Raw genomic sequence first — 14,164 nt, 5'->3', positions numbered from 1 at the left:
TTACTTTCAAAATATCCGTTAATCACTAGCTTTCCATTATTAATTAGATTACTATTAACGTTTTCTTTTACAAACAAAAATATTGATATGGTCAGTCAGAGTAACAAATGGCATATTTTTTGTATTTTTAAAAATCTTTAATAGTATCAATTTCAGATTAAACCAAAATAAGATTGAAGTATGAATATTAGAATATATATATGTTAAAACAATAATATAAAGTTATAGTTTATTAAAATTGAAAATATTATAGGTGAATTTAAAAATTATATTTATCAACAATGCATTTTAAAATTTTAAAAATAGTATGCAAATGACAAGTATATGGTATAAATACAGAAAATAGTTATGAGTGAATGTATATTTGGGTGGGTTGATTTTTCTCATTCTTATCTGAGACCAAGGCGGGAACTTGTACATGACTTTATAAGTATTTTTATTAAAATTTATCTTAAGTCTAAAAACCATTGGCAACCACATATACAATTGTATAACAATTCTGAATGGGAGTTTATTTATTTCAATCAGAACTATGGCTTCATGGTGCTCCCTGAAAAAGTCTCGAGGAGTAGTATCAGAAACTTTTGTCCATTTCAAAATAGCTTGTTCCTAGCTCTAAAAACAACCTCTAAAAGTTGGTTAAAAAAATAGAATGGTGTTTTTTTTGTCACTTCTATGGCTAGGAACAAGGTATTTTGAAACGGACAAAATTTTCTGATTCTATTCCTCCAGGCCTTTTCTGGGAGCACCATGAAGCCATAGTTCTGATTCAATAAACTTTTTACTCTCATTCAAAAATAGCCATATGTGTGGTAACCAAAGGTTCTTAGACCACAGAAAAATTTAAAATCATCCAGATGTGTATAATATTTATAAAAATCATGTGCAAGTTCCTGCTTTGGTTTCAAATAAAAATGTCCAAAACTGACTCACCCTAACATATAAATAAATATGTAAGTCAGAGTTATATAGACTTAATTATAAAATATGATAGTTAGTAATATCTTATTTTATTACTCATGTCATTATAATATGGGAGAATTCCACAATGAATAGCTTGATATAAAGGGTCATATTATTTTTTAATTATCTATTATAGATAAGAAAAAAAATATAATCCTTAAGTATGTTTCTTCTAACACATAGCGATTCTAGAGCAAGAAACTTTAACTTTCAGCAATCAACAAACGAAAACTTCAGTCCTATGAATAAAGGTACTAAGAAAGAGAGGGAATGTCTGATTGAGCCAATAGGAGAATCGCATCGGAATTTACATTGGATCTCATTGGTTGAAATTATGTACACATTTTCCTACGAAGGCATGTTTTTTTTCATTTCATACATACATAAAAGTCAGCTGTTAACAGTATATTTTCTTAGTAGAAAGCTTTGCGGAATCAGAATTAATTGCCCAAAAATTTCGTTTACAATTTGAAAGCTTAAACAAAGTTGGATCCTTAAAAAAAAAGTTAGGCTGGCAACTCGCTGGTGAGGCATAATTATTTTTGTGAAAAATCCTCCAAAATCGAATAAAAAAATTTACAAAAATGAAATAAAATCTTAAGAGGGTTATTAACATATGATTTTGTTTAATTTTTGTAGATTTAATGTGCTTTTGGATGATTTTTCACAAAAATAATTTTGCCTCACTATCGAATAGCGAGTCTATCATTTTTTAAGAATCCACATCAGCTTGAGTCGAAAGTAAACAATACTTTTGTCTGCTAGGAATGTTCTCTCTTAGATTTGACGAAAAAAGGGTTCAGAATATTCTTCTACTCTTCTATTTCTATTGTCCTATGTAATTTTGGGTCCAGAATCATAATCTGTTAAAACTAAAATCCTATGTCTTCCTATTTGCAATAAAATCGCATTAAAATTGCAACAAATATTTGCGATACCTTATTTTCATCTTATAAGAAACAATAATCCATTTTGCTAAAATAAAAATTAAAGTTAACCATTTATTAAATACTTTCATATCTTTAAATTTGCAAAAAAAGATATTTTTTTTGCAGAATAATGCCATTTATGTCAGCGATATAAAAAGTCTCCTTAAAAACAGATTGTTAGAAAAAAAAGTAAATGTAAGTATTATAATATGTTTTTCTGAAGTCATTTAATAAATTTATACAGTAAAAACCAGAATTGTGCAACTTATTTCAATGAAAAGCCAAAAAACGTAATTTGCAAAAAAATTGCAACCCCTAAATCACCTAGAAAAATAAACTTTTAACCAAACTAAAGTAATATGTTTTAAAAAACATTAAAAAATATTAATCTTTTATAAAAGAAAGTTTGTTAGAAAAGTTCTAATCAAATAGAACAGGGCAAAATTATTTTTTCAAAATGTAAACAAACACTTAACTTTGAATATTTCTATACTTTTTCTAAAACTTAAAAATCAAATCGTACTTAAAATCAATGTTTTGTTTGTTAAATCTTCTTGTGGCGAGATTTTTAAATGTTATTTTTTCATATGTATTGAATAATCATAAAAAAAAGAAAAAAAATTGCATTAAGCCGATTCAAATATATTAAATATTTCCTTATAAAGGCAGCAAAATAAAAAAAGGTGCTAAATAAAAATTATTTATATTTATTTCTTAAGCTGTATAACTTTTTAAAAAATTTTAAAACATGATTTTTGCTAAAATAGATATTTTTTCATTAAAAGGAAATATTGTTTATCAAATCAGCTGTTATCAAAGAATATATCGTTTTCTTATGTTGGGCTACGAATAGTAATTTCAAGGGATCGACAGCCGCGCACAAGCCTAAAATTCCGCAGGTGTGCAAAATAAGATTTTAATAAGGAGAATTGTCTGTTAAGAAACAAGTTTAGATTTTCAGCTTAATTTTAAAGATATAATATGACGATTCAACTGAGGCTTACCCGCGGCTGTTGAACCCTGTTAATTTAAATTAAAAACTATATATCTTTAACAGTCTTTAACCCTCAAAAGTAGGACCCCTTTCCGCATCTTAACCAGTTGTACTTAGCAGCTCCGCCGCAGATGGTGGTTGGCGGGAAAACTTTTTCATGAAATTTTTTTCATGAAGCTTTATTTTAAAATTTTTAGTTTCCAGCCTAAAATATAAGAAGTAGGATGTCCTCCTTATTGAACAAAACTCAAATAAAAGTTGGGTACGATTTAGGAAGCGAAAAAGCTATATATTTCTGACCACAAAATGCTGATTTTTACTTTTCTAACAGCTTTTGTTGATATAATTATCATATTCATCTGATTTTTAGATTACTCACAACAATTTTATAAGCGAAGCATCTCTATATTCAAATGTATGTTCTTCAACAGTATTTACGTAATTTTGCAACTTTATGTACAATTTTGTTTAATAACTACAAATTAATTGCCTGCTTATAAAGTTCTCACATTATACTTTTGCACGCATCTGGGCCCTATTTTTTCATTTGCAAATTGAATACATGTTTGCGGGAGATAATTTAAATTTCGTCTTTGTTACCGCAAAATAATGCGGCACTGCTTTGACTGTAATAAAAAAACTCCAATGCTAATTGCCTAATAACACGTTTTTTATAGTATTATTTCTTATAAAATCAAATACGAACGCTAATGCATTAAAAATCTGTTATAAATTACAACAAATTAATATTATTATTTTTTTACCACTGGGAGTTATTTATATGAACATTTATGTTATGTTGTGAACATTTTAGCAGACAATTATTTATTTTAAATTTATACAGGTAAAATTTTCAGGGATATAAAAAAAGTTTAGATTTTTTTTTCATTTTAAAAGATAATTTAATTAATTGTCAATAATCGTATTTCAATATAATATATTTTTGATAGGCAATATATTAGTCCTAAAAATTGAAAGTCGTCATACTGATTTTAATGATAAGGTTTTTAATTAAAAAAAAACTTAAATATCTCTGAAGAAGGGGAAAGAAGGATTTAACTGTAAATGAAAACATGAAATATAGGCCTTAATTTTATCGCCACACTTTGCGGATTCTTGCGGAGAGGTGTGGATAGTATAATTCGCCTCTGACTCGATGTGCTAAGTTATAAACATGATGATAGTGTAAATAGAAAAAATTATAATAATTGCAATAAATCTTAATTATACTTTAATTGGACTAATTACAAAGCAGTACAATTAGCAAGGATCCAAGCATCTGCAGGAATCCTAGACCAGTCTCCATATACATGAATATGGTCTAAACTAATCAGTCCTGTATCTTCAAATTTATAGGACTCTGGGTTAAAGATACCAATATTGTAGGATGAATATGCCCTGTTTGCTGAATAACCTCCCAACTAAAAAAATAAAAATCTTTTTATTATTGGTGTTTTGAAACCAGTGGCTTAAGTAAAATATTGGTTCGCAGGGGTAATAGGGTAAATAATATAAGTAGGAAAGATCATCCCCCCCCCCCCACCTTTTAAATTCATTGTTCAAATTGTGGAGAAGTTTGTTTTCTTTGAGATAGGGGGTGTTGCATTCTCTCTGCCCTATAACCAAATCCTTTTCTTAATCATTAATAAACATCCATTTAATTCTAAAAGATTTTTTAAAAATCTTTCAGGACACACACACATGTATTACTTCTACATTTTTAATAGAATTCATTAACTTGAAAGTTTAATATAATTTAATTACCTGTAATGCTTCAGAAGGAGATAGGGAAACTAGTCTATTTCCCCGAGACTTTTGAAATACAGATTTGGATATCCATTTTACTATTAGATTATTTTCATAATTTGTAAGATCATATGTTTGAATGTAGGCCTGATTATTTCCAGATATAACAAGTAGTCTGTGTCCATTTCCTTTATTGTTTATAATGGTGCATCCACAATTGGTGTATGGATAACCTGTACTAGGCATTGTTACCCATGTATCAGTTACTACATCGTAATAATAAGCATTTTTGTTAGAAGTCCCTGAGTAGCCACCAAGTATGTAGATTCTATTATGTCCTTCATCTGCAACACCACAATGATCTTGAAGTCCTTTAGGCATAGGTTTAGAAACCTCCCAACCCTTTGACTCAGTCCATATATCAACCTCTGTTCTAATAATCGTGTCATCATTTCCACCCAATGCAAAAGCTACATCACCATATGTAACAAAAGCAAAACCTCTTCTAGGATATAACATGTCATCCATTTCAAGCCAGCTTGGTGACTCTTGAGGAGTATTAGTATCAAGATAAAAACAGGAAGCAGTAACAGCTACCCCATAGTTATTACCTCCACACACTATCAGCTTATACCCAACAGCTGTTACCCCAGGTTTATATCTTCCTGGTGACAAAATTGGAATTGCCCTTCTGTGACAGGTTTGAAACATGCCAAAGTCGCCCTTGTTCTTTTGATGCAAAATAACACTCCAGTAAGGATTATAATCAGATACACTAGAAGTATGTCCCCCCCAACCAACAACTGCATAGGTTCTTTCAGCTACACAGTTAGTCAAAGCTTTAAACTTTTTACTTTTGGGTACTGTTATCCATGTTCCTTCATCTCCAGGGTTTTGTAAAAATTTATAGTTAAAGTGAAAACGTTTTGTATCAACATCATAAACAAAAACATTCTTGAGACTTTGAGTATGCAGCTGGCTCCAACCAGATAAGAGAGCAAGGTTATATGTATCAAATTTAACCATCCTCATAGTACGCTGTTTATAACCAGCATATAAACTGGATATTTTATGCCAACCAGTATTTAGATCAAGGTTGTAGGTGTAAATGCCTTCTGGTCTATGACCCAAGGCGCACATGATTAGTTTATAATCATTATTATGGTTCTTTGTAATCTGACAGGAAGGATCTTCACTATTATATGGGAAATTGGAATGGTGATGCCAGGAGTTGCTGTCAACTAGGTAGTAGTACACCCATGGTTTGTGGCCAACTCCATACTGTCCACCACCAAAGATCCATATTCTTCCATTGTCCTCATCTGCCAAAGCATCATGATAATGTATAGCATATGGTATACTTGCTTTGTTGGTCCAGTAGTTTGTTATCGAATTAAGTTCATAATTTATATTCTTTGATTTTGCAGGATAGTATCCTCCAAGGACATAAATTGATTGTTTATAGGTTACCATTGCATGACCAAAAGTAGCTACTGGTAATGCTGCAGCTGTTTCCCAACCGAGTCCAGTAGAAGTGAGATCAAACCTCTTACATTCGGCAGTTGGGGTACTCGATCCAGAAGGCTTTCCACCACAATAGTATATCCAGTTGTTTAACACAGCAGAAGCAAGTCTATTCCGACTAGCAACAATGTTTGGGATAAGATGTGATGAACAATAGAATAGATCTTTGGTCATCACTGTAACATCTGTTGGCATATCAGTTCCTGATTTACTGTGTCCTCCAAACCCTACGGCAACACTTTCCTCTGAATCATCTGTGCACTTATAGCTACCTATTGTATTTGTACAGGTTTGTGATGGTCCACCTTTTCTTACATTTCTCCAGTATGAAAACTCTATATATGTACTAAATCCTAATTGTGTTACATTTTCAGGATACGAGGAGAATTTGAAATTTCCAGGATAGTCTTGACCAAATGCCCCAAATGAAATTACCATACCTTCACTTGTTTTGATAAACTTGACATGATAAGATATGAAATCTTTTCCTAATTTACTATGTTCTGCATGGTTTAAAGCAACATCACCTGCAGTCACATCCATATTGCTTATGTACTTCATATTTACAAGATTTGGCCCAATGGTTACTTGATAAACACTTGTTTCATTTCCTATTTTTAAATGACAACCTCTAAACGATTGTAAATCAAAAGTAAAGATGTGTTCCTCTCCATCTGCAATGTTATATGGTCCAACATTGAAAACCTTTGTTCCTCCATCCAATGCAGAAGTTTCTGTGTTAATTGTATTATATGAAGTACAATTGTGAAATCCATTTGCACACTCATCCACATCTTTACACCCACCAGGAGCATTACCAGTGTAACCTTCTTTACACACACAAACAAAACTTCCAATTGTATTGAAACAATATTCTCTATCAAGCTTACAATTATGTCCTCCTTCAATGCATTCATTTTTATCAACACAACCTTCAAAAGCTTCGTAATCCTTGAACCCAGTTTGACATTGACAAGAGAATGTCTTATCTTGATTTGTACAGGTTGTGTATCTTCCACATTCAGCATATCCAGCAACTTTTCCATTTAGTGCATCACATTCATTAATATCCCTGCAATGATGATCATCTTTGTTACAATACAGTCCACTCAAGCAGTCATCATCTGTCTCACATCCAAATACATTGGTATTACACTGAGCAGTTGGAATACATGGCTTATAACAACAATTTTCTGTAGCTGTATATGAGTCTGGACTATGGTTGTATGGATATTTATCTAGAGGAAAGTATAGAGTATCGTTACAATTGTCATTGCCACATGTAAGCCATGGGTATTTGCAGTCATCAGATGATTCACAATGACCCATGCCATATGAACAAGGTGTTTCTGGTGTACATGGTCTTGTACAACAATCATCAAACTCATCATACAAGCCACCTAGAATTATTTTAAGGATTTATTTTACAAATAAAAAAGTATATTCCATAATGAACAATAATAATGTACATTTTATGCTATAAATGACAAATAACCAAATAACCTGGGGATCTAGTTTTCAAACAATTGTTTTTCCCACAGACTAGAGAACCATCACAGTCTTCATCAGTGTCACAATCTCCTTCATTTTCAATGCATCTATTTTTGTGTCCCTTGTAACAGCAGTGTTCTCCTCCTAAAGTGTGTATTATTTGACTTGTACTCAGACAACAGACCTTGTATTTTATTTGTTATAAGAGAAAAATAACAATTAGAGAGGGAGGGGGGTGGGGAGTAGGGGTGGAGGTGATAGGATCTATTATTTATATCCAAAAATAAAATTAAACATTTAATTAAAAACTAATTAAATTTATAATAACCTCTACAATACATTGGCAGTTTTTCGATTTCATCCACTTCAATATGAAATGTCTTTGCTGTATACCCAATATTAGGCTCTTCCAGAAATGTCAGGTATGCTAACTCGCAAAGCTGACTAATATTGTTGTAGCTAAAATAAATTGGATATTTAAAATCAAAGATTTTTTATCTGAAAAAAAAATACCACATTAATGAATTAATAAAAAAATACACCAAAAAAGGCAATATAATACCTTAATGCATTGCAATATGATGAGTCTATTTCCCTCCAGTATGTACACTTATATCCGCAGTCAAGAATGTTCTTGGCATGATCTGATCTTGTTATGTGGGCATTGAAATTGCTCACTGATATGTTCTTAGACCTAACAAATTATTTGTTTTTATTTTATATTTTCTTCATTTTTTTTATCTTCCCTCATTGGCTTACTTACTCCTTCTAACAGAAATGTTGTATACTGATATTGGATAAAGTATGCTACTAGAGTGGTCTTAGAGTAATATCTAAGAGGAGTATTCTATTGTAAGTGATAACATCCCTATTACTTAATCAGTTGGCCAATTTTTAATATTTCTTTTTATGGTGGTGACAGAATAAATCTACTTTTTTGTACTGTCAAAAAGATTGTGCACTTAACCCACTTTTTTATTTCCTAACCATTTTTGTAGTCTTTACATTTTCCAGTAGGGATAGGAAAACAAAAATTAATTTTATATCTCTAAGATTAGTTATATCAATTGTAAGATTTAGAAAACAAATTGACCCATACAGATGTAAACATAATAAAACATCCTTATAAAAATAAAAAAATATAAATAACTAACACGTTACACACTAATGCTTGCTGTTAAAAACTCCGTATCATTGACCTTCTTATTATCTAATTAACTTAGAATATAATTTAAAGAATAAGTATAATAAATTATAAAACATAAATCTAATACCTTATGTAAAGAGCTTTCCCTAAGGCTTCTGTATAAGAAGTACCATAGATTAGAAGAACATTTATAACCTAATAATCAATATTTTTTTTAGATAACCAATTTTATCAACTTCTAGAAAAAAAAAAAAATTTTTAGAATCTTTAATGAAATTGAAGTTACTTAAAGGGAGTGTGCACGAAAAATATTTCTCATCTGATTATAACTCCTTAACATCATCTCATTCATAATATCTCAAAGTTAAGGCAAAGCGGGCTCTTGTTTCCTTAAAAACGGCTTTTTTCCGCCGATTTTTAATGAATCCAAGATTGGAAGAAATTTTTCTGGGGTATATAGTACACGCTTTTCCTCAACAGTTTAGCGGATTTAAAATCAACACGCATCAAGCGGTCAATGGATCCTATAAATATACACATTTGCTGATTCAAAACTGGTTTTACCTAAATTGTATCTGCTCCTTCTTCGTGTCTATAGTATTTCAAAGATTTTTAATAAAAATATGTGATTATTTGACTCTAAAATAACCTTTAATCAAAAATCATCTTATAGTTTAAAGCTTGTAAATATAATTTTGTCATATTTGTTGAGGCTTTAAAACAATATTTTTATAGACAATTCAACACTGCATATTTAGGATGTATAACAGTGGTTATTTTATGCATTATTAGTGATATAAAAAGTCATATAAAAAGCACTAATCCAAATTGATTAGATACTTAGTCGTTTATTACACAAAAGTCTATCTTTTCTGTTCTAAACCATTTTAAATTTTATATGGATAAAATTTTGATATAATGAAACAGTAAGTAGGTTAATATATGACACGAAAGGTTTATTTAAAAACATTACTTTAAAAGATATACTTGAATACACTTCATTTACCATTTTATTATTACTTAATAGTTACTAGGTAAAGTAAATGTTTTTTAATTTAAATTACATTAAAGTTGACAAATATTTCATAATGATCATTTGATATGTTTTGTATGTAAACAGTATGTATATTATCTGTAGCTTAAGATTTCGATAGCTGATTTAGTTCTACACTCTAGGAAAGCTTCACGTACATAGGACCCAGGATGGGTTCAGGCTATTTGATTTTTAGATTAAAGTCTCTGGATGATTTTATGCCTTACCCCTTAGAAAACAGACCAACTAGATGATAGGGGCACAATCGCTATTTTTTTTATATAGAGATATATACATATAGTATATTTTAATTTAACATCAAATTAATGTCTGGTGTATTAAATATTATTTAGCAATTGTAAACAATTTTTATATAATTTTGTATCTTATTTAAGACATGGCAAAACCTTTTTCAAATGTGATCATAATCTACATAGATCAAAGATTTTGATCGTTGTGGATCTATAATTATAATTTTAAAAACAAGACTTTTTCTGATGCTTGATTTTAATAGTAAAGCTTTTCTTTATTAAGGGTTGGTCTGTCTGTCCATAACGGATAGCTCTTATCATTAATTTAGGCCTTTTATAATTGTCCTATTGATTTCATACTTGGCATGGTTATTCCTTTAGTAGTAAGGTACGATTTAGAAAGCATAGCAAAAAGTTGATTTTAAACCTTTTTGTAATAAATACTACATCAAGGTACAACGTTATAAACGAGGCACATCTATGATAAAGTCCTAAAAATGTAGGAATGTCCTTAAACAGTATGTTGTATTTTGCAACTTTACTTAATAGTAAAACTATTTAATGTAAAATGAACTATTCAGTTTTTAACTAATTAGACTATACTTATTAATAACTTTCCTTTGATATAATCAATTAAATGCCTAATTTCTCCAACAATCTATTGTTTATGTGTTTGATAACTTATACTATTGCGTCTTTCATACAAAATTCGAGTGTTAAATTGCTTATTGTTTCTATATAAACAAGGATGAAAACATCCATAAAACCAAGCTATGAAACCGTAGGACAAACGAAATTAATTGTAAAGTTTCAGAACTGAATAATCAGAATATAAATTTATCAAAGTCTAAACAAAAATATGAGTAAATTTTTTAAAAACTGGTTAAATACAAGTTAATGTTTAAGGACATAATTACATTTTTAGGACTTGATAAAGAGATGCATCGCTTATAACATTGTACTTTGTTGTCCTAGGAATCAGTATCCCAAAATTCAGTTCAATCGGATAATTTTATCACATAAAAATATGTTGTTTTAAAATTTTTAAAAATCAACAATTTAAATTGGGCGTTCGGAAAATCTGGTAACGATTTTAGAGTAGCTACACTTTCTAAGTCGTACCTAAACACTACAGTAATAACCTTGCAAAGTTTGAAATCAATAGGAAAATTCTAAATTAACTGGAAAAAGCTAACCGTTCCACTAAAAAGCTAACCGTTCCACTAAAAAAGCTAACATTTCCACCTCCAAATCTAACTTTTACTGACGGACAGACGGACGTACGGACGGACCCTAATTATAGAAAAAGCTTCGCTTTTAATAACAGTAAATATGTTGTAAATCAATTCTGTCAGTATTTTTATAAGCGAAGTTTTTCTATAATTAGGGTTGGTCCGTCCGTATGTCTTTCACAAACGGATAGCTTTTTTCGTTAATTTAGTCATGTTAGAGATGTCATATCGATTTCAAACTTTGCATGGTGATTCCTTTATTAATTAGGTACGATTTAGAAAGCATAGCAACTCTATAACCATTACAAGAATGTCCGTACATCCATTTTAAACATATTGATTTTTTTACTTTTTTAACAACAAATTTTTATGTGATTTAATCATCTGATTGATCTGATTTTTGGTATGCTGATTCCTGGGACAAGTATGCTGATTCCTGGGACAACAAAGTATAATGATATAAGCGAAGCAACTCTATAATCAAGTCATAAAAATGTAAGTATGTCCATAAACATTATCCTGAATCAAGCAGTTTTCAACAAATTTATTTACAATTTTGCTTCGACTCTTATACATTTATATTCTGATTATTCAGTTCTGACAATATATTAGTGTTAATGTCCGTTTGTCCTACCGTTTCAGTGCTTCGCTTTTATGGATGTTGTCATAATTGTTTAGTTAAATAATATGTTGATTTTTCATTACTGTTTTTACTTTCTAAGTTTAAGATTTCAAGGTAATTTGAAGAAAAAAAGCATTAATTAAAACCAGAAGGTACCGCCGTCGACAATTTCATGAGTTATATTAATTTATCTACAAAAAAAAGTTTTTTTCATGTGTTAGAGGTAATATACATTTTACATCAAAGGCTATTTTAAAGTCAAATTATCACACATTTTTAGTCAAATTCTTAAAAATTCTATAATCCGGAAGAAGGAGCAGATACAATTTAGCTAAAACCAGTTTTGATTTTGCAAATATGTCTATTTATAGGATCCATTGACCGCTTGTTGCGTGTTGGTCTTAAATCCGCTAAACTGTTGAGGAAAAGTGTGAGTATAGACGTGCAGTCAATTGTCTTTCCGTTTTTAGCTAAAACTAAAGTTTTTGACATAGCTCCCTATTTTTCCCTACAGTTAAGCCGACTTTTGACATATACCATGCTTTAAACCAATGTATAGTTACTTAGAAATTGATAAAAGAAGCAATATTTTTTCTTTAATGTAAAGTACAGTAACAAAGCTGATAACAATATTTTATCATTATATAATAACTTCAGTTGGCCTATCTCTCGCCCACCTTTAATTACAAAGAAGGTGTATCAACTATTTTTTTTATAGCTAGCCGGTTCTTTTAGTAAATAGTAGACGTAAAATTTTTCATAGAATTCAGATATGCAATCGTTTTTTTTGTAGACCTCTTATTTTTTAAGTAATTTAAGTTTTAAAAAAAAAATTAAGTTGATTTTAAGGTACTAAAACGCAACAAAAAAAAGGAAGAAAACGGCCATTATGTACAAAAATAGTAAGATCTTTAATTTGACACCTTACTTTTTGAATTTTGTCAGGTAATTATTGAAAAAATTGATTTTTTTAAACCCACGAGAATAAAAACTTTGAACTTAATTTTATCATTTCACAGGTAAAAAAATATGGGTTCATATATACCTTTAGAATCAGAAAAATATTACGAATCTATTGTAAGCAAAATTGAAAAAAAGTAAAAAAATAAAAAATAAAAAAATGGCCATTAATATTTTTTGGTTCAGGCAACACTTTCGTCATCCCATCTTTACCCCCTCTTTACCCCCTTCCCATTTTTATACTCAATTCAAGAATTAAGACGTTGCCTGTATAATATAATATGATATTTTCATATAATTCCTTTTATTGTAGTTTATATATTATATTGTAAACTTTTTATTTCAATTTTGCTTAGAGTGGATTTGTAATACTTTTCTCATTCTAACAGTATATATAACGCCTATTTCTTATGCCTGGGGAATGATAAAATTAAGTTCAAAGTTTTTATTCTCGTAGGTTTAAAAAAATCGATTTTTTCAATAATTACCTGACAGAATTGAAAAAGTAAGGTGTCAAATTAAAGATCTTACTATTTTTGTTCAAAATGGCCATTTTCTTTCTTTTTTTTGTTGCATTTTAGTACCTTAAAATCGACTTAATTTTTTTTTTAAAAACTTAAACTACTTAAAAAATAAGAGGTCTACAAAAAAACTGATTGCATATCTGAATTCTATGAAAAATTTTACACTACTACTTACTTAAAGAACCGGCTAGCTATAAAAAAAAAAAAGTTGATACACCTTCTTTGTAAATAATAAAAGTGCAATATTTCTTTATAAACAGTCCGATAAAAGTGTAATCTAAATCCTTAAGCCCTTTGAAAACAGTATGGTATTGTTTTCTAGCTCAATAATAGGAATTTAAAGAAGATTTTTTAACCTAATTATAACGATAATAAAACATGAATAGGCAATACTAAGTCATAAAATAAATCCTTAATAGTTAGTAATTTGTTTCAGCTATGTATGAACAGTTGAATATCCCTAGAAACATTATAATAAACAAAAACGTTGAGATTTTCTGTGTTTATCCATTTTTTTTCCTCCCAAAGTGCCGCAAAATCAAGACATAAATCCTTAATATTTTTGTTTGTAGGACGTTTTTTCTTGATCAGTATTATTGCGAAAGGTGCTTAGAAAATGTTAAGGTTTGATAATGCACAAACCCTTTAAATAAAAGACCTGTATTATTGAAAAATCCATGATTAGAAAGGTATTGGTCTGACAATTGCTAATTATTGCATGGTTGTGCTTTGCAAGTGGTGTACAGAC

General features: G+C 29.6%; 1 protein-coding gene across 1 annotated transcript; it reads right to left on the bottom strand.

The window, feature by feature from the left end:
• Positions 1-4,056: 4,056 nt before the first annotated feature.
• Positions 4,057-14,164, bottom strand: LOC145305605 (uncharacterized). Its single transcript, XM_080147291.1, has 7 exons — positions 14,075-14,164; positions 8,922-8,989; positions 8,210-8,341; positions 7,976-8,106; positions 7,660-7,791; positions 4,651-7,556; positions 4,057-4,307 (listed from the first exon to the last, which is right to left on the bottom strand). Exons 1-7 carry the CDS (start codon positions 14,093-14,095, stop codon positions 4,131-4,133), a joined length of 3,567 nt encoding a protein of 1,188 aa, XP_080003417.1. The 5' UTR covers positions 14,096-14,164; the 3' UTR covers positions 4,057-4,130.

This window comes from Acartia tonsa, chromosome 14 (genome assembly GCF_053477335.1).
Source record: "Acartia tonsa isolate MP-2025a chromosome 14, ASM5347733v1, whole genome shotgun sequence".
NCBI classification, from domain to species: Eukaryota; Metazoa; Arthropoda; class Copepoda; order Calanoida; family Acartiidae; genus Acartia; species Acartia tonsa.
This window is presented reverse-complemented; position numbering and strand designations above follow the sequence as displayed.